This window comes from Mizuhopecten yessoensis, unplaced genomic scaffold, assembly GCF_002113885.1.
Source record: "Mizuhopecten yessoensis strain PY_sf001 unplaced genomic scaffold, ASM211388v2 scaffold716361, whole genome shotgun sequence".
NCBI classification, from domain to species: Eukaryota; Metazoa; Mollusca; class Bivalvia; order Pectinida; family Pectinidae; genus Mizuhopecten; species Mizuhopecten yessoensis.
The window spans coordinates 1,130,939-1,151,561 of NW_018480078.1; the positions used below are offsets into that span (position 1 = coordinate 1,130,939).

Genomic DNA, 20,623 nt, shown 5'->3' on the forward strand with positions numbered 1-20,623 from the left:
AGGTACCCAAATTGTCTAGACTCACAAAACTTCTGTAATACATGCATATAATGGCAAAACTTTGTATTTTAAATTCATATTTGAAGTAAAATTATTTTCTATCAAATATGTGCATGGTCGGGCCTAGATGCGATAACGTAGCTTTCTGGCGACGAGAGATTTCAGGGCAGAGGAGGCCGGGTATTAATATTAGTACTAGGTCAGACCCTGGGATCATGAAATAATCCTACACTTAATTTGTTGCTTAGAAAATATATATATGAAGTCACTTTTCATTTTCTTATTTGTGAATGGTTAAGTCAAAACTTCAGATAATTTTAGACTTAAGATTGTTTCATAATCTCCGGGCAAGGATATTTGACCTAACTTTCATGAGAACAGCTCAGGGATAGATGTAACAAAGGTCTTTCATTTGAGAACATTACTTTCAATCTTATAGGAAGAAGATGACTTGAAAAAGCGATATGAGAATGAAGAAAAACAGAGACGACTGGAATCATTTGAAAACGTGTTTGTTATCTTGACGCAGAGCAAGGCACATGAAAACGAGCTTGTCAAGGTAGGGAATGGTTGTGTGATTAGAATATAGTGATTCATGTACAAATCACAAAAGAGTACTTATATTAAAATCAGTTAAGTTTATATGTCTCTAAAAGACAGAAGGTCTGAATTTATCCTCACAAGCAACATTTATTTATAAAAATTTATCCTGTTAAATAAAGGTTTTACAGTGAAGATAAAGTGATGTATTTCTGGCATTAAAAATAATTGTAGACTGATGCTTGTATTCATACTTTTTACTTGTGCTTTACAATTTTGAAGTCTATAGATGTGTGTATCAAAGAAATACTGGAACCGATGTCATGTCATTTTCAGAATATATCCTCTATGTCTACCAATATAATTGTCTCACTAATATTTATTGTGATATTTTGATTATAACAACATATATATTTCATTTCATTCTATCTGAATCATATTTTCATATTTTGCTATCATTGTTAGTTTAGATAGCTGAAATTCTTATTAATTATTAGTTATTGATGCTTTAAAGAACTAGAACTTACAAACAATAATAAAATACCTATTTGTTTTGCTTTGCTAGGCTCTGGAGGCTAAATACAATCAGCTACAAGAGTGTGTCCTGCTGGACTGTCTGATCCACAGGTCCGGAAAGGCCAACTGGGACAAAATGTCGGACAGAGAAAAACAACAGAAGCAGGTCACACTTAGACAGGAAGTCAACAGTTATAGGGCAACAGGTAAAAAATCAAACCAAAAAAATGATTTTCCCACTTTTCCTACATGTACCTACCTCATTTTAACTACGTACCTACCCCTGTTCTCTGCTGTTATGTTGGTTTGTGCAAACTTCAAGTCGTGATGGGCTGAGGTATCAGTACTTTGCAGAAAAATAATTCAACTTCTTTCAATGAGTCTGTTATTTTAATAACAGAAAAGGGTCATTCACACTAATTCCACCCGAACTTTCTTTTAAATATTTCAAATAGAAGTACATTTAGGTTACAGATACAGTAGATGATTATAGTTGTGCATGTATCATCAAAATCGCCTGCTTCACAAACTAGTGTCAATTTGAATCAAATCTTTTAAGAACTATAAAAGGAAGCTAAATATTGATTGAGTCATCAAAGGTATAGGACATTGTGTTATCAATATTGAAGTACTCCTATGTGAAATCTTTTTACAGGTAACACTGTTGGATTGTGGGAAGCTCTAGGTAACATTTCCTCAAGGGAGACAATCCTGGCACTCATGGGGATGATGAGAAATGAGTTTGCTGTAGCTGTTTGTAGCCTTGAAGATCCAGGTAATCATAATAACTATATGTTAGTAACTAGATTGTTTGTCTGCTTCTAAACTGGCTGTTGACAATGAGGCAAGAAACATCAGGACAGCAATATCGAAATCCTGTCAAAACGCTGTAGAAAAATTTAATGGACAAGGTCGAGATTTAATAGACACCTGTTTCCAAGCTATATATCCGGAAGCACTGTAGAGTAAAGACTAGTATTCAGGTTTTGGTATTGGTTGGAGCACAAATATAAAAATAATATGTACTTCCATTTTACGTTCTGATCTTGTTCTTATCTTTATGCTATTGATTATATGTTTTATCTTGAATTTCTTTATACTTGAAGTAAAATTCCCATTGATATTTAATACATAATAACCTGCAATTTTTAATATTTCCTCATTTGAGACTAAAGGAAACTTTTGAATGATTTTCTTTAGATGTTGGCCTAGTGGTTGAGAAAGATTCTAGAGAAGAGAAATGTAACCCATTGATCGACATTTGGCAAAGGTTTGATGATGAGAAGAACAACTTGTTGCAAGCATTGAAAGGTAGGTCAAAAAATCTATTTACGACATCTGTGTTGTTAGTAGAGTCGCTTTGCAAACATCATTTAAGATCAGTGGTGTTCAATCTTTCTAGCCTGACCCCAGGCTGGTAGCAATCACAGAACTTGAAAACATTACAAATGGCAAGAAAGCATCAAATTTTCCCGACTTTTTTCCTGGGGATTATAGTCCACAACAAAAAGCTACATCTGGATCGGAAAGTTCATCAAAAACATTTTTGAGTATTGCCACAGAGATAAAAAAAATCTGTGCTCTATGCATTACTTTTTCTGTTTGTTTATGTCGCCCTATAAACATAGGTATCTCATAATCTTACAAGTCTCCCTGTATAAATAATTACATGGTTATTATGTAAGCTCATTGTCAGGATAATGTGAGTAGATGGCGTGTCACACAGCCTGTCCAGCTTATAACAGTTCAGTGAGATGCTACTTTAAGGTGGCAATATTATCAATGGTCACGGCTGCTGTAAGGCTCATATGGTCATACGTACCAGGTATATGTAGCTCATATGGTTATACGTACCAGGTATATGTAGCTCATATCGTCATACGTACCAGGTATATGTGGATCATATGATGATGTTTAAGAATCCTTGTCCCACAGTACAGTGGGACAAGGATTCTTAAACATCATCATATGATCCACATATACCTGGTACGTATGACCGTGTGAGCTACATATACATGGTACGTATGACCATATGAGCTCCATATACCTGGTACGTATGCCCCTATGAGCCACATATACCTGGTACGGATGACCATATGAGCTACATATACCTCGTACGTATGACCATATGAGCTACATATACATGGTACGTATGACCATATGCGCTACATATACCTGGTACGTATGACAATATGAGCCACATATACCTGGTACGGATGACCATATGAGCTACATATACCTGATACGTATCACCATATGAGCCACATATACCTGCTACGTATGACCATATGAGCTACATATAGCTGGTACGTATGACCATATGAGCCCCATATACCTGGTACGTATGACCAAATGAGCCACATATACCTGGTACGTGTGACCATATGAGCTACATATACCTGCTACGTATGACCATATGAGCTACATATATCTGGTCCGTATGACCATATGAGCCACATATAACTGGTACGTATGACCATATGAGCGACATATACCTGGTACGTATGACCGTGTGAGCTACATATACATGGTACGTATGACCATATGAGCTACATATCCCTGGTACGTATGACCATATGAGCCTTACAGCAGCCGTGACCAGGTATATGTAGCTCATATGGCCATACGTACCAGGTATATGTGGCTCATTTGGTCATACGTACCAGGTATATGTGGCTCATATGGTCATACGTACCAGGTATATGTGGCTCATATGATGATGTTTAAGAATCCTTGTCCCACTGTACTGTGTTTTTTTAGCTCACCTTGCACGAAGTGCCAAGTGAGCTTATGCCGTGGCGCGGCGTCCGACGTCAATATTTTATTTTAAACGACTTCAACTTAATAACCGAATAGCCTAGGGTGTCGATATTTTGCCAGAAGCAAACTGAGTTGAAGGGCTACAAAGTTTGTTAAAGTTAATGACCTTCACCCATTTTCAAGGTCACAGGGGTCAAATATGTTAAAAACTTTAAACATCTTCTTCTCTATAACCAAACTGCCCAGGGAGATGATATTTGGCCAGTAGCATCCTTGGGTGAAGGGCTACCAAGTTTGTTCAAATGAATGACCTTCAATTATATTCAAGGTCACAGGGGTCAACTGTCTTAAAAAACCTTTAAACAACTTCTCAATAACCGAAATGCCCAGGGTGATGATATTTGGCCAGTTGCATCCTTGGGTGAAGGGCTACCAATTTTGTTCAAATGAATGCCCTTGACACACTTTCAAGGTCAAAGGGGGCAAATGTCTTAAAATCGTCAAACAGCTTCTTTGCAATAACCAAAAGGTCCAGGGGACTGATATTTGACCTGTAGCATGCTGAGATTAAGCACTACCAAGTTTGTTCAAATAAATGACCTTCGCCGATATTCAAGGTCACAGGGGCCAAATATGTTAAAATCTTCAAACAGATTCTTTTCAATAACCAAACTGCCCAGGGAGATGATATTTGTTCAGTAGCATGCTAGGGTGAAGGGCTACCAATTTTGTTCAAATGAATGACTTTCACCCATATTCAAGGTCACAGGGGTCAAATGTCTTAAAATCTTCAAACAGCTTCTTTTCAATAACCAAAAGGTCCAGGGTACTGATATTTGACCTGTAGCATGCTGAGATTAAGGACTACCAAGTTTGTTCAAATGAATGACCTTGACACACTTTCAAGGTCAAAGGGGTCAAATGTCTTAAAATCTGGAAACGACTTCTTCTCGATAATTTGAAGGCCCAGGGTACTGATATATGTGTCTGTAGCCTTTTTCAGATGAAGGACTACCAAGTTTGTTAAAATGAATGACCTTGACCAATTTTCAAGGTCACAGGGGTCAAATGTCTTAAAATCTTCAAACATCTTCTCAATAACCAAAAGGTCCAGGGTACTGAAATTAGGCCTGTAGCATGCTTGGATAAAGGACTACCAAGTTTGTTCAAATGAATGACCTTGATCCACTTTCAACCTGATGTCCTTGTTCGACATTCAAGCACACAGGCGTCATATGTTAACATCTTTTAATAGGTTCTTATGAATCAAACACTGATATTCTGCCTGTAGCTGTATTTTAGTCCACTCTTAAGATTACAAGTGTGAGATTAATACCAGGTGAGCGATGCAGGCCCATTGGGCCTCTCGCCTATATACAGTAACCTCCCCTTAACTTCTGTTTGGATAAAGCTGTAGCACAGTTGGGCCAGGTAGCTCTATTACAGCGATAGTATAACAATCTGAAGTCCAGAGTTCAAATCCCCCTATAGCCCTGCTGAATTTTACACTCATAACACTGTGGTTAGTTATATTTTATGTATCTTATATAAATTTATAAGATATAAAGAATCTTAATCACTTTGCACAAAAGTCCTGCAAGGTGTGGTTTTCTTTTCAGAAATTATTTATCAAAGCTATAGTGATTCCAGAAAAAAACAGTTCACAATATTTAGTTACAGCTTTTGCCAAAGGTACATTTGTACATGGATCCTTAACATTAAATATAGAGAAGTGTTAATAAGATGTGGTGAGCTATATAGACACAGTTGATGCCCTGTTGGATATCAAGGCTGTGTGTAATATAGAACATTGAACACGCTAAATCACTTACTGCCCCAACAGTTCTCTCTGAACTGTGACTAAGCATGATTAATTTTTTTTCACTACTGATGAAAACTGCGTACCTGTAGTATTTTATTTCAGACCTTGGGTAAATGATATTTCATCCTTAATTACCTAAGGGCAATCAAATAGGAATGTACCAGGTTATACATTAAGGCCATGTAACGCAGCCATCAGTTGGTGCATTAACATTTTTTTGTGTCAGTTTTCATGTGTTTCTCTAATTTGCAAATGGTGATTAAGTATTGCTTTGGATACTGACAGTCAAACTTGTTTTAGCAACACCCTGTATTCATTGAATTCCTGCCTATACAACCTGATTTATCTCTTTGTGATTTTTTCTTGAATTTTATGTTTACTTGATACCTAAAAAAAACTTTTGTTAGTTTATAAGAAATCTTTCCAAAGTGCTTGACGGAGAGAGTACAAACACTAAACTTAGGAATAGCCAGCCCTTATTAAGTATATACTGTGTCATTATCATAGAAACAATAGGAAAGAGGAGGTAGTTTTGGCCAAAATAAGAATGTGAATGTGCAAATGTATCGACAATATTCAAGAAAGGTGACCAGAAGGAGGTTTCAAACAATCAACCAGTTAGTCTGACTAGCATTGGGTGTAAAATATTAGAATGAATACTCAGGAATGAATTGATCAGTCATTTGAGAAAATAATCTCTTCAGCAAAGCTTAATTTTGATTTATAGATGTCAATTCCATGGTATTTCAGTTGATCAAAGTCAGGGGTAAATGAACAGATATTTTAGATGAAGGTGGATTTCATGAAAGCTTTTGATAAAGTTCCCCATCTCCAGTTGGTGTATAAACTCACGAAATATGGTATTGCTTGACAATTTGCCTCTTGGAAAAAAGCTATCTTATTTGGTTGGAAACAAAGAGACGTTGTGAACAGAAAAACAGTCTCACTGGAATCTAGTAATAAGCGGTATTCGACAGGGATCAGTGCTAGGTCCACTTCTTTTAGTATTATACATAAATGATATGCCAACTGTAACAAGCCCAGGAATGGGTACTTACCTTTTTGGTGATGACACAAAAGGTTTCACAGCAATAAATAATTAACAAGATTGCGTAGTTCTACAGCAGGATATATTTTCATAAAAAAATTGTCAGAAACCTCAAGCTTCACTTCCACAAATGTAAAATGATGCATGTGGGGAAACACAAACATTGATAGATTCTAACACACCCTGGAGGATTGTTTCACACTATTACAATTTGTGGATATTGGAGTCGTCACCATAGATGATGATAAGCTAACATTTTGATAAGCATATAATATGAAAAAGATTAATAAAGCAAATTCTGTTATGAGCATATTGTGGGGAACAATGGAATTCATGTATATCCATGATTTTAACTGGTGTATACAGCATAAGTAAGACCTTGTATAAAGTATGCAAATTAAGTTTGGTGTCCCCGTTTTAGGAAAGCGTGTAATAGCAATAGAAAATGTCCGACCTCAAGCAACAAAACAAGTACCAGGACTTTCAAATTTATCTTACATGGAACGTTTGCAGAATTTAAGACTTCCAACATTAGCCTATAGAATTTGAAGATCATGTGATGATATGTTGGAAGTTTATAAAATTATTTGAGGAAAATAGGACAAAGGAGTCACAGCCTTATTTACAATTAAAGAATGTTCCTATACACATGTGGTACAGCCTCCCACCAAATGTAGTAAAGGCAATGACAGTTCAACAATTTGAGCATAAAAAAGGAACACAAGAAAAATCTATCGCAAAATCATTTTATTAAAGAAAAAACAGAGCAATGAAATACAAAATAACAATTATAATTATGCCAAAGTATCGGGGTATTGTAAATCTGGTGCATATTTTATGTATATTGTCAGAATAAGTCTGTGTATCTCAGTATAAGTTTACTTTTCATATGAAAAAATTAGTTACCAGGTAATATTGATTTTCATTATTTATTTTATTGTGAAATGGAGTGTACTGAAAACCTAGAAGTATTTCATGTGTATGGTTTATCTTTTTTTAATGTTAAAACTAATTAAGACCTGGTTGTATTTTAAGCCTGATTAGTTCAGTGACAAATTAATGTACACATTTCTTTCTGGTTATAAAGACAAAAAAATGAATTATCTTAATTTAAAATGTATGTATACATATTGAAATGATGACTTTTAACCTAATAACACATCAAAATATGCTTTCAATTTTTTAAGTTTTCAATTCAAAATGAAATGAAACGACACATTAAGCTAACAAAACAGTAAACATTAAGGTCCGAAGGACAAGTAGAAAAGATATCGGATTCGTCTTTACCTTTTAATGTATCGCTAAAGTAGGGTAGCTTCATTTAACGATATTAGTTTCTGTACATTGATCATTACATTCATTCGATATATAAAACAAGTGAAGCGATACTATCACTTGGACATTCAGACAGAGGGTCCTCTGTAATATTCCATTTACTTGCAATTGGCTGTTCAGGCCTTGGTCCTTGATTTTATGGTCAAAGTCGTTATGATTGGAAGTCAAGACATTTTGACAGATCCATTCCATATTTGACAGTTTAATACACTACAGTAGAATGTATGACCCCTGTGTGATAGAGACAGAGAAATGTCAACCTGATGGTGATATTTCTGAGGTTCACCATGTGGTTTTGCCATTGTTTATGGTTAACAAAATGTGTGACAATGTAAATGACATTATCCTACTACCATATGGTAATAACGTGAAGGGGGCCATAGTGTGGTCAAGTGGTTAAGCATCTGACCATCTACAATCACTAGCCCCCAACTACTGTGTCACAAGTTTGAGGCCTTCATGGGGCAGTGGGCCAGGTATGGCCGCAAGATTTTCTCTGAGTACCCTGGCTTTCCTCCAACATCAAAACTTGGTACGTTCCTAAAATGACCATAGCTGTTAATAGGACGTAAAACACAAATAAACCAAACCAAGCAAGAGAGGATGCATTCCTGTGGCGAAGGGGTGACATTTTCAGAATAAAAGCACATGTGAGCTGTCTTCATCTAGTTAGATCAAGACTGTTGAAGGAATTTTTACCCAAATGTGTAGAATTTAAGTCATAACCAAACTCGAGGCTTTCTGAAGTGCAGCCGAGGTTCTGATACCAAACTCTACACCCAAGATAGAATTTATTATCTCCTAAGTCTTGTGAAATCAAATTGCTAAATAAAATATCAACAGTCCAGTATTTATTTTAATTTGTCCTTACACAGAAAAACATGTGTTTTGGAGGTGTAAGTTTTTCACAATGTATTTGACCATCAGATTTAGGGAATAGCTGTACCCCATGTTAAACAGGGTACACTGGTGGAGGTGTCCAGTCGAGGAGAGGCCCTTCCTGTAGGTTTACAGCCAAACTTCCCGCTCTTCCAGGCCTCTGATATATCCTGTAGCTTACTTCCAGTGCTGTAGAATTTAGCAGTTGTAGCTGACAAGGTCGCCAAAGGGTCAGTGTTGGCAGCTGAAATGACCTTGAAGTAGTTCAAGGACAGTGAAGGTGATGAGGTACTGTTGACACAGTCACCACTGGGGGTATACGTTAGGATCCTATAGCTGTACGACACATCCCCAAGTGGCATTCGGTTGCTAGGAGCCTGGTACATGAATTTGAAAACAACAGAGGTGATGGAAGGGATTAGGGGCAAGTCTGCGGTACAGCTGGTCACTATTGAGAAGGGATTTGCTGCTGTAGAATAACATGTACCAGTCTCAGGGGACATAACATCACTTGCCGTTGTAGCTTGTACCCATAAACGTGTGTTAGGATTAGAATTGTACGTTACACTCACAACAACTGCAGGTGATTGATCGTTGGTTATAGAGGTCAAATCTGTAAGCTTTATGTACTCTCCAGAGTTCATACTCACTGGTTCACTAGGGTCAAAGTTCAAATAAACCCCTGCACCATTGAAGTATTTTTCTGTGTCATATTCCAAACCATTGAAACTTCTTGGACTGGAGAACTGTACAACATTTCTTGAGTCAAGGAAAAAATGAGTCAAACCAAGTATAAGTAGAGAACCAACCAGTACAACAGAAAGCCCTATTCCAATGGGAATTTTCAGTAAATATGCCTTTCCGTAGACTTTTCCTTTTGCCTTGTTGTAAGATTGGTTAGCAATGGCCAATCCTATAATGGTGAGAACTTTCACTATGGCTGCTAAAGCCTTGGCCAGTTGGAGAATACTAACAGAATTCTCACGACATCCTGCAATATACACATTCACAATAATCTGAGGTACATTCTCCATCCATATAGAGGTCAAATTCACAGTGTCAAGCAACCACAAGGGGAGATAATCCTCCTTTGCTACATCTACAATATTCAAAGCCAGGTCTATGATGTAAATCAAACTTCCAATGCCTGAAAAGACAAGGAGGGATGTCGATACTGCATCTTTGAATGGACCAAAGACAAGTCCTTCTTGTAATCCACTGATGTCAAAGTATAACAGCCAATCACAGATGAGGTCAAAGGTGTTGGCGAGGAGACCGACAATGAATATGACACACTTACACTTAGATACCATTATGAAACATAAGATTCTTCTTGATGATTTAGATCGATTTTGCTATCCTGTATCTCTGTTCCTATGAATTGCTTCACATGAATTATTCTTCAGGTTTCATTGATCATTTCTGTTTCAATTTTCCATAAAAGAATTATTTCCTTCAATGATAGATGGTGCCCGCTTTTGACTCCTTCTCCTTGTTATAGGACACTACAAAGATACTGCCTAACTGAACTTCAGAAAAACATGTATTTAAACACCTCTCCTTTTACCTATTCAACTGTTATACACATGTATCTGTCAAATCTTTAAATTTCTCTCTATATTTTGGCTTTAGTCCAATAAAAGCATATCTACTGCAATAACTTGACTACAATTTTTCTCACTTAATTTAACCACTTTTAACTAAATTAAATTCAAAGTGAAAATTCAATATCAGCTTGTGTTCCTTGTGCCTGAGGTACTACTTAAGCATTCCTTCCAAATACAGGCAATAAACATGGGCCCATTTTGCTCTGTTCTCAGTAAGTCTTTCAGATTTTACATCCCCAAACCCATCCAAAAAAAGAAACAACAACAACACCATCCCTAATTAGTTACCAGTATGTCAAATTTTGAACACATTTTCTCATAAACAAAGGATTAATTTTGCCGTTCTGAAAATGACATCGTTGATTTAGATTTTTACTTTACTATTAATCCTGTCATAAGCTAACAAGGCTCCAAGCATAAGGTCTGCTTTTTAAATTGCCCACCTGGAATAAAATTCCTGTGAGCATGTGCAATGATGCAGCATCTTTTGTCTGTCATATTGCATTTTAGCCCACCATCATCAGATGGTCGGCTGTTCAAATCACCATTTTTCCATCCAGCCTTAAGAAAGTCTGATTGAATTTTCAATTACAAGTTTTTAGGTTTTTGCACAGTTAAGCAATTCCTATACAATAACATTTGTCATAGTGGCAAATAACATATGACTTTACGAGGTTTAAGTTAGTGTGCAAGATTCCTGTCTAGGATTTCCAACATGGGACTGGGTAATGATACCTCTAAGGGAAATGAAGAGCAAAAAAGGTACAAGATTATCTTTTGTATATCTGACAAAGTTCCTTTCATAGTGGGTGCCAAGATTCTCCTAGGATCTCATGTCTAAAAGATGATTTCTTCTGGGCAAACTAAGAGGTATATAGGGTGATGATATTTACAATATCATAAGCAGCTATTAAGTTGTTAAATTTTTGAATTAAAGTTCATATGAATTATTAAGAACCGTTGGTTCATGATATGTGTCCTGTAGCTTACTATAGGGTAAAAAGCTATCAAGCTTATTTAGTTGAATGACTTTGACTCACTTACAAATAAGGTCCTCCTATGTGTCAAATGTATCAAAATATTCTGACATCTTCTGAATAACAAGAGTACTATAGCATTATGATATTTGGTCTGTTCCATGCTAAGGTTAAAGGCTCCCTAAGTTGTTCAAATCAATGACCTTGACTAATGTTCAAAGTTACAGGCCTGGCATAACATGATGAGAAAGACTATGTATAAGTATGTTAGTGGTCCGGTACTGGCATATAGTTGATAGCTCTCTCGACTTTTACATGTAGCTTGTTTTAAATGACTGTCAAATTTGTCCAAACAAATGACCTTGTCTACTTTCTTGGTCACAGGGGTCAAATGTGTAAAATATTTCAAATACATGTAATTTCTTGCAAAGGTCATTATAGCCAGAGTAGTAATATTTAACTTTTAGATTTCTTGGATATAACACAGTTATCATCAAATAAATAACCTTATAAACTGACATTAGAACTTGCATTAGTACACCTGAAAAGGTGTTTTTAAAAATTTCAGATTTCAGTATTGTTAAATGAGGTAAAAAAAAATGTGCACGAAGAAAGAAATTTATTGATGGGACAATTTTTTTCCTGGAGTTAGGCCCTTGAAACTTTAATTTCTGCTCCAAACACATTAAAAGCACAAGTGGGGAGTTATATCTTGTGATCTTGCTCACAGTCTCTCTAGTTTATATCTGATGACATCTGCTTCTGTGGCAGTAACTACATGTAGTTGCTAATCTGTTTAAACCTGTAAAACGTTTAATTGCTTAACAAATAGTATAAGATGTTAAGATAAAAAATGTTTTCAAAATAAAAAAGGCTGATGAAATATTTTTTTAATGATATTTTACTTTATTGATTAGGCACAAAATTAAGGCACAATTTTAAAAATACAACACAACATCTATTATGCAAAAATATCTGTAATCCAGTGTTAGTAAAATGGATGAATTAATTCTTCATTTTCTCTCTGTAGTTTCATTTGTATTGTTTAACGGCCCATCGACAATGTAAGTCATTTAGGGCCAATCTCTCTATAGAACAGAATTTATATACAGTATACCCGTATTATTCTATATGTTGATTTTTTTTAAATATATTTTCTTTTGCGAAAAGTCAACAACAAAAAATCAGCATCTATTTTCATAGAGTATGGTAAGAAAATATCTAATGTAGGATAGTCTGTGAATCAATTTTGCACATTTCTAATAGGAAACTACTTATATAATGTCAACTGTAGTACTCTGGCCCAGTTGAACTACATTAATATTATATTCAAAACAAAATTAATGAGAGGCTACCGTAACTACAGTAGAAGTCTCAAGTGATTTACCTGCTGTGGGACAGACATTCTGTAAGCTTATAGATTAATAAGAACAATCATATAAATGGTTGAAGTTGTTGTCCTATTGTTTTTATAGGTATGGAGGAGAGGGATCAGGAACTACATATAGTGAGACTTCAAAGAGAATACCTGCTCGGTTGCCGTGACAACAGCTTCTCTTTTGCTGCCATCTTGGTAGGCCTGGCAGAGAGACAGAACCCTCATGGGAAACCATGGTAAGGGAGATTGCAGAGACTTTCACAGTTTGTATAGATACCATTACTGTATACCGTACTAGGAAACTTTCACATATTAAAATATTAGCCTTTCAACATTTGCTGTCATGATAAATTCGCCATTATTCCGGAGGGTGAAAAAGGCAAAACTTAATGTGAAGCGAAAATTTTCCAGTTAACAGTAAATAAATAATAGTAAACAGAATCTCAAAAGGCATATATTTTCCTACTCAGAGTCAAATATCCATATATCTCATGTTCTTTCTAAAAGGAAATTTCAAAAGGTTATTAAAGGGAGATAAAATATAGGTTTTATGGGGATTTTTTACATATTTATATATAATTGCAGTTTTTAGTTTAGATTGCTATTTAGAAGTAACATACAGATAATCACATTTTACATTTTTGTATGATAATTGTTATATTTTCCTGTTGAACTATGTATGTTCTAGGTTGTCTGGAGATAGGGACCGCTACAGTAGACTAGCCAATCACCAGATGAAGGTTTTGTCTTTGGGTCAGAAGAAACCACCAGAGCAAAAAGATGAAATCAACAAAAGCAATAAAAAGGTGTCACAAATGGTAGGTCAAATACAACAGCTTTTGTGTCCAAGGTCAAATACGACAGCTTTTGTTTTCAAGGTCAAATAAAACAGCTATTGTGTCCAAGGTCAAATATGACAGCTTTTGTTTTCAAGGTCAAATAAATCAGCTATTGTATCCAAGGTCAATCAAAACAGCAATTGGTTCCAAGGTCAAATAAAACAGCTTAAGTGTTCAAGGTCAAATACAACAGCTTAAGTGTCCAAGGTCAAATACAAAAAATAGTGTCCAAGGTCAAGTACAACAGCTTTAGTGTTCAAGGTCAAATACAACACAAGGTCGAATACTAAAGATATAGTGTTCAAGGTCAAATACAACAGCTTTAGTGTCCAAGGTCAAAGTTTCAAAGGTCAAATACAACAGCTTTAGTGTCCAAGGTCAAATACAACCGCTATAGTGTCCAAGATCAAATACAACAACTTTTGCAACAAAGTCAAATACAACAGCTTTAGTGTCCAAAGTCAAATACAACATCTATAGTGTCCAAGGTCAAATACAACAGCTTTTGCGACAAAGTCAAATACAGCAGCTATTGTGTCCAAGGTCAAATACAACAGCTTTTGCATTCAAGGTCAAATACAACAGCTATTGTGTCCAAGGTCAAAAACAACAGCTATAGTGTCCAAGGTCAAATACAACAGCTTTTGCGACAAAGTCAGATACAACTACCATTGTGTCCAAGGTCAAATACAACAACTTTTGCATTCAAGGTCAAGTACAACAGCTATTGTGTCCAAGGTCAAATACAACAGCTATAGTGTCCAAGGTCAAATACAACAACTTTTTCGACAAAGTCAAATACATCAGCTTTAGTGTTCAAGGTCAACTACAACATATATAGTGTCCAAGGTCAAATACAACAGCTTTTGCGACAAAGTCAACTACAACAGGTGTTGTGTCCAAGGTCAAATGTAGAATAACATGTACCAGTCTCAGGGGACATAACATCACTTGCCGTTGTAGCTTGTACCCATAAACGTGTGTTAGGATTAGAATTGTACGTTACACTCACAACAACTGCAGGTGATTGATCGTTGGTTATAGAGGTCAAATCTGTAAGCTTTATGTACTCTCCAGAGTTCATACTATAGTGTTCAAGGTTAAATACAACAGCTTTAGTGTCCAAGGTCAAAGTTTCAAAGGTCAAATACAACAGCTTTAGTGTCCAAGGTCAAATACAACCGCTATAGTGTCCAAGATCAAATACAACAACTTTTGCAACAAAGTCAAATACAACAGCTTTAGTGTCCAAAGTCAAATACAACATCTATAGTGTCCAAGGTCAAATACAACAGCTTTTGCGACAAAGTCAAATACAGCAGCTATTGTGTCCAAGGTCAAATACAACAGCTTTTGCATTCAAGTTAAAATACAACAGCTATTGTGTCCAAGGTCAAAAACAACAGCTATAGTGTCCAAGGTCAAATACAACAGCTTTTGCGACAAAGTCAGATACAACTACCATTGTGTCCAAGGTCAAATACAATAACTTTTGCATTCAAGGTCAAGTACAACAGCTATTGTGTCCAAGGTCAAATACAACAGCTATAGTGTCCGTCAAATACAACAACTTTTGTGACAAAGTCAAATACATCAGCTTTAGTGTTCAAGGTCAACTACAACATATATAGTGTCCAAGGTCAAATACAACAGCTTTTGCAACAAAGTCAACTACAACAGCTATTGTGTCCAACGTCAAATACAACGGCTATAGTGTCGGAAGTCAAATACAACAGCTATAGTGCCCAAGGTTAAATACAACAACTTTTGCATTCAAGGTCAAATACAACAGCTTTTGTGTCCAAGGTCAAATACAACAGATATTGTGATCAAACTGTAAGCAACTATATGCAGAATGTTGAGTTTAGACTAGAATTTGCTGGTAAAAAATATTCATTTCATAACAAAATCGGTTGTTTACAACTTTTTAGCCCACCATCATCTGATGGTGGGCTATTCAAATCACCCTGCGTCCGTCGTCCGTCCTCCATCCTTAAACAATTCTTGTTATAAGTATTTCTCAAGAAGTACCAGAGGGATCTTTCACAAATTTTATATGTAGGTTCCCCTTGGTCCAAAGCTGTGCAGGCATTTTTTGAGACTGATCGGATAAACAACATGGCCGACAGGCAGCCATCTTGGATTTTGTAGTGAAAGTTTGTTATCACTATTTCTCAAGAAGTACCAGAGGGATCTTTCTCAAATTTTATATATAGGTTCCCCTTGATCTTCAGCTGTGCAGGGCAACTTTTGAGACTGATCGGATAAACATCATGGCCCACAGGCAGCCATCTTGGATTTTGATAGTGAAAGTTTGTTTTTGCCAATTCTCAAAGAGGAACCAGAGGGATCTTTCTCAAATTTTATATGTAGGTTCCCCTTGGTCCTTAGCTGTGCAGGGCAACTTTTGAGACTGATCGGATAAACAACATGGCCAACAGGCAGCCATCTTGGATTTTGAAAGTTTGTTATCGCTATTTCTCAAGAGGAACCAGAGGGATCTTTCTCAAATTTTATATGTAGGGTCCCCTTGGTCCAAAGCTGTGCAGGCATTTTTTGAGACTGATCAGATAAACAAACTTGGCCGACAGGTTCCCCTTAGTACTTAGCTGTGCAGGGCAACTTTTAAGACTGATCGGATAAATAACATGGCCGACAGGCAGCCATCTTGGATTTTGATAGTGAAAGTTTGTTATCGCTATTTCTCGGGAACTACTTGAGGGATTTTTTTAAAATTTTATATGTAGGTTCCCCTTGGTTATTATATGTGCAGGGACTGATCTGATAAACAACATGGCCGACAGGCAGCCATCTTGGATTTTGATAGTGAAAGTTTGTTATCGCTATTTCTCAAGAAGTACCAGAGGGATCTTTCTCAAATTTTATATGTAGGTTCCCCTTGGTCCTTAGCTGTGCAGGGCAACTTTTGAGACTGATCGGATAAACAACATGGCCGACAGGCAGCCATCTTGGATTTTGATAGTGAAAGTTTGTTATCGCTATTTCTCAAGAGGAACCAGAGGGATCTTTCTCAAATTTTATATGTAGGTTCCCCTTGGTCCAAAGCTGTGCAGGCATTTTTTGAGACTGATCAGATAAACAAACTTGGCCGACAGGTTCCCCTTAGTACTTAGCTGTGCAGGGCAACTTTTAAGACTGATCGGATAAATAACATGGCCGACAGGCAGCCATCTTGGATTTTGATAGTGAAAGTTTGTTATCGCTATTTTTCAAGAAGTACCAGAGGGATCTTTCTCAAATTTTATATGTAGGTTCCCCTTGGTCCTTAGCTGTGCAGGGCAACTTTTGAGACTGATCGGATAAACAACATGGCCGACAGGCAGCCATCTTGGATTTTGATAGTGAAAGTTTGTTATCGCTATTTCTCGGGAAGTACGGGAGGGATCTTTCTCAAATTTTAAATGTAGGTTCCCCTTGATCCCTCGTTGTGTATGTTATATTTTGAGACTGATCATAAAAACAAAATGGATTAAAAGAAGAACTAAACAGATCTTTCTCATATTGCAATGATCGATTCTATTTCTTTCACATTAAGTACTGTACTAGTAAATATGTGAAATGACAAACTCACTTTGAAGGTTGGCTTTCATACACATCAGTATTAAGTTTAGATAAAAAGTTACCTCAAGGTGCATTTACTGTTAACATGACGCGATCAAACAGATTAGAGGAAAGAGAAAAGATCGAACTGACAAAGAACTAATGAAGATGGTACAAAGGTGGGCGCCAAGATCCCTCTGGGATATCTTGTTTCTGAAACTACACTTTGACACTGCTCTTAAGCATTCTACATATATTCATCCACTTTTTGTAACAGACATGTATCATAAATTAAAAATTCCTTTTGTCACTAGGACAACATGATACAGATGCTGGAAAGGAAACATAGAGATGAACATGGTCTCTTTCACCGTCTGCTAATGGAGAACGCTAACCAAGAAATTCTTGATGAAGTGATTGTCTTATCGCAGCAGCAAAGGAAGGAAAGACTGGCTCAGCTGTTAGCCAAGAGGGAAGCTACACCACTAGGTAGGTATCGTAGAGCAGAGTCTCAAAGGTATTGAAGAGCAGAGTCTCAAAGATTGACGCCAAGTTGTCATGAGGTTGATTTCTTTGACTTTATTTATGTAAAAAGTAGAGTGGGAAAGAGTATGATTGTGCCATGCTTATATGTTTGTTCATTTCTTAATATTGTCCACACCATATGGGTCTAGTAGGGGAGAATGGTTTATGGCATGATACTCATAGGATTATACTTTCAAAGTCAAGGTCACAGTAAGCAGTCAAAGTTCAAATAAGTGTAATGGCTGTATTGGCCATAGCATTTGCATGGCTGATATTTTGATGTATATGTCATAATTGACCCATGTGTTCATCTCTCGTATCCATAACTTAAGGTCAAGGTCGCACACAAAAGCCAAAGCTAAAACTCCTGTACTGTAATTCTTTATCACACCTAAGAAACATCATCAGTTCTGATCGGCTGAATTTAATTTTTTGAAGAAATTTCATATTAGGATGTATCATTATTTGATGATGTACCTTGGCGTGCTTTGCAATCACATTTCACTAATTAGATAATACAAGGGAACAACATAATGTCTTCAACAGCTTAAGTCTAGAGAGCCTGGTTTTCACAAAAAGTATTCAGATAAGTTACAAATTATGTTTTGAAAATCGTTTTCCATAATAAATGGGTAAGTATGTAGAAAACAAAGTATCCAGATTTGGTGACAAGAGTCTAGACTACAAAGAGATTTCATATGCCAAAGACGAGAGTTTTAATGTCACAAGCGGGCATAGGCAATGAGTAAAAAGCTTTTATGTTTTAAGTCATGGCCAATGAATTATATAGATTTATAAGTTCATGGTCAAGAATTGTGTTGACAGATCAACAGAAGGAGCACTGGCGTTTGTTTATGGAAGCTTTGGTGGTCAAACGAGAGCTTTGTCGTGAGCGACTAACAGGTGACCAGAAGGAGGAGGCAAGTGATGAGGTCATCAATCAGGCACTGTTTTCCGACCTTCTGTCTCGTCAGAATGGGGAATCAGAGGAATTCTTCCAGCAAATGGCTGATATGGTGAGTATTTGCACCCTGCTCGTTGGAATGGACATTGTCCTTTGTATCAACATAGTGTCATGAAATTAAATGGAAAGAGAGAAATCAAGGCATTGCATGTGGCAACATTAGGGTATGGGTGTTAAGTGGGGATATTGTTAGTTAACCTCAGATTTAGGTTTGAAATTCTATAACAAATTGTAGAAACAATATTTTTGTCTTGAAGTAAGCTCTAAAATGACAAAAGAAGAAGATATGATAATTGTTTATATTTGCCACCCAAAATGAAATAAAATTCCAAAAATGTTTCTAATCAATTATTTCAATGAGAAATTTGCAATTAAATTCAATATTTATTTCTGCTTTTTTTATACATCATCATAAAAATTTGTTAAAATACAGTTTTTAAAGGTTTCAAATTGATTAATGAACACATTTGTTCAATTTTTTTTAAAATAAGTATTTATTAAACGCTTTTGAAAAGGATTTTGAAAGGATTTTCTGCTCAAAAAGAATTAAAGTTATGTAAAATTGACAATATTAAAAAAATCACTTTCTTTCTGACCTTATAGCATTTGACTATTTATTATTTTACACAATCTCTATATCTAGGAATGTGTTTGATGTAGTCATTGATGCTCTAGTTAGAGGATAGTACGTTTTTTGAGTGGCTATCCTGGCGATTAGAACATGAAATTTGGGTTTGAACTCGAGACAGATAGGTCGAGAGTTTAAACCAAATTTCATGTTCTTATCACCAGTATAGACACAACATTAAAATTCACAAGGAATGTTAGTTTTAATGTCGTGTCTATACTGTCTACATTTACATACTGGCGAGCGCTCGATCTGTATGTTGACGAGGCGGAATATTTGGATTGTTCGTAAACGTCCTGTTACCAAAGTTTATAAGACACATTTGGATTAATATTGACCAAGTTCTTACATTTCCATGTCAGTATGCATACCAATCTGTGCTTATAGACAAAATCGGTGATTTGTGAAGAGTTTTGTGTAAATGCATACGACACATGTGAAATGTTTCATTTGATTTTGGATCTAAGTAGATGCCTTCACACGGATGGAATGAATGTTTCAGTAATAAATGGAGGTAAGAACAACCCCTGCGAAATGATTATGAATAATTCATGAAAATTCATGAACAGTTCATGAAATATTCATGAATAATATTCATGAATGTTCTTGATTTGTTCATGAATATTTTCATGAAATTCATGAACTTAAAACTTCATGAATAATCTTGAGCAAAATATATTCATGAAAATTCATGAATCATGAAAGCATGTGAAAATCATGAATATAAATTCATGAATATTCATGAATGTAAAATCATGAACTTTCATGAATATAAAATCATGAATATTCATGAATATATGAATTCATGAACATTCATGAAAAATGGCAACAATTCATGAATGTTCATGAATGTTCATGAAGAAAACGTCCCATTTTAAGTTCATGAATTGAAAATGCTTGAAATATTCATGAACATTCATGAACATACAAAATTACCACATTTCATGAACTTTCATGAAAGTTCATGAAAGTCTAATACCATATGAAAATAAACAATGGAATTCCACTTGGATACCAGAGGAAATACCACTGGATTCAACAAGCAATTTGACCTACAATTTGTGGCCAAATTGCCCAGTGGAATCCAGTGGTATTTCCACTGAAATACCTAGCCAGTGGTCACTGGAATTCAAATTGGAATCACTTATATGACGATAACAATAATAATGGACATTCAATAGATTCTGAATTTACTGTTATGACGGTATATATAATAATTCATGCTGTGTTTAAAGTTAGAAATA

General features: G+C 35.8%; 1 protein-coding gene across 4 annotated transcripts in view; it reads left to right on the forward strand.

The window, feature by feature from the left end:
- LOC110443856 overlaps window positions 1–20,623 on the forward strand; it is an 86,789-nt gene that overhangs the window by 17,126 nt on the left and 49,040 nt on the right. For all 4 annotated transcript variants that reach the window (XM_021488287.1, XM_021488286.1, XM_021488285.1 and 1 more), the window contains exons 17-24: window positions 440–559; window positions 1,106–1,262; window positions 1,712–1,831; window positions 2,257–2,367; window positions 12,960–13,098; window positions 13,551–13,680; window positions 17,577–17,751; window positions 18,613–18,803. In XM_021488287.1, coding sequence (XP_021343962.1) covers window positions 440–559; window positions 1,106–1,262; window positions 1,712–1,831; window positions 2,257–2,367; window positions 12,960–13,098; window positions 13,551–13,680; window positions 17,577–17,751; window positions 18,613–18,803 — 1,143 coding nt within the window. The remainder of the gene's footprint in view (window positions 1–439; window positions 560–1,105; window positions 1,263–1,711; window positions 1,832–2,256; window positions 2,368–12,959; window positions 13,099–13,550; window positions 13,681–17,576; window positions 17,752–18,612; window positions 18,804–20,623) is intronic.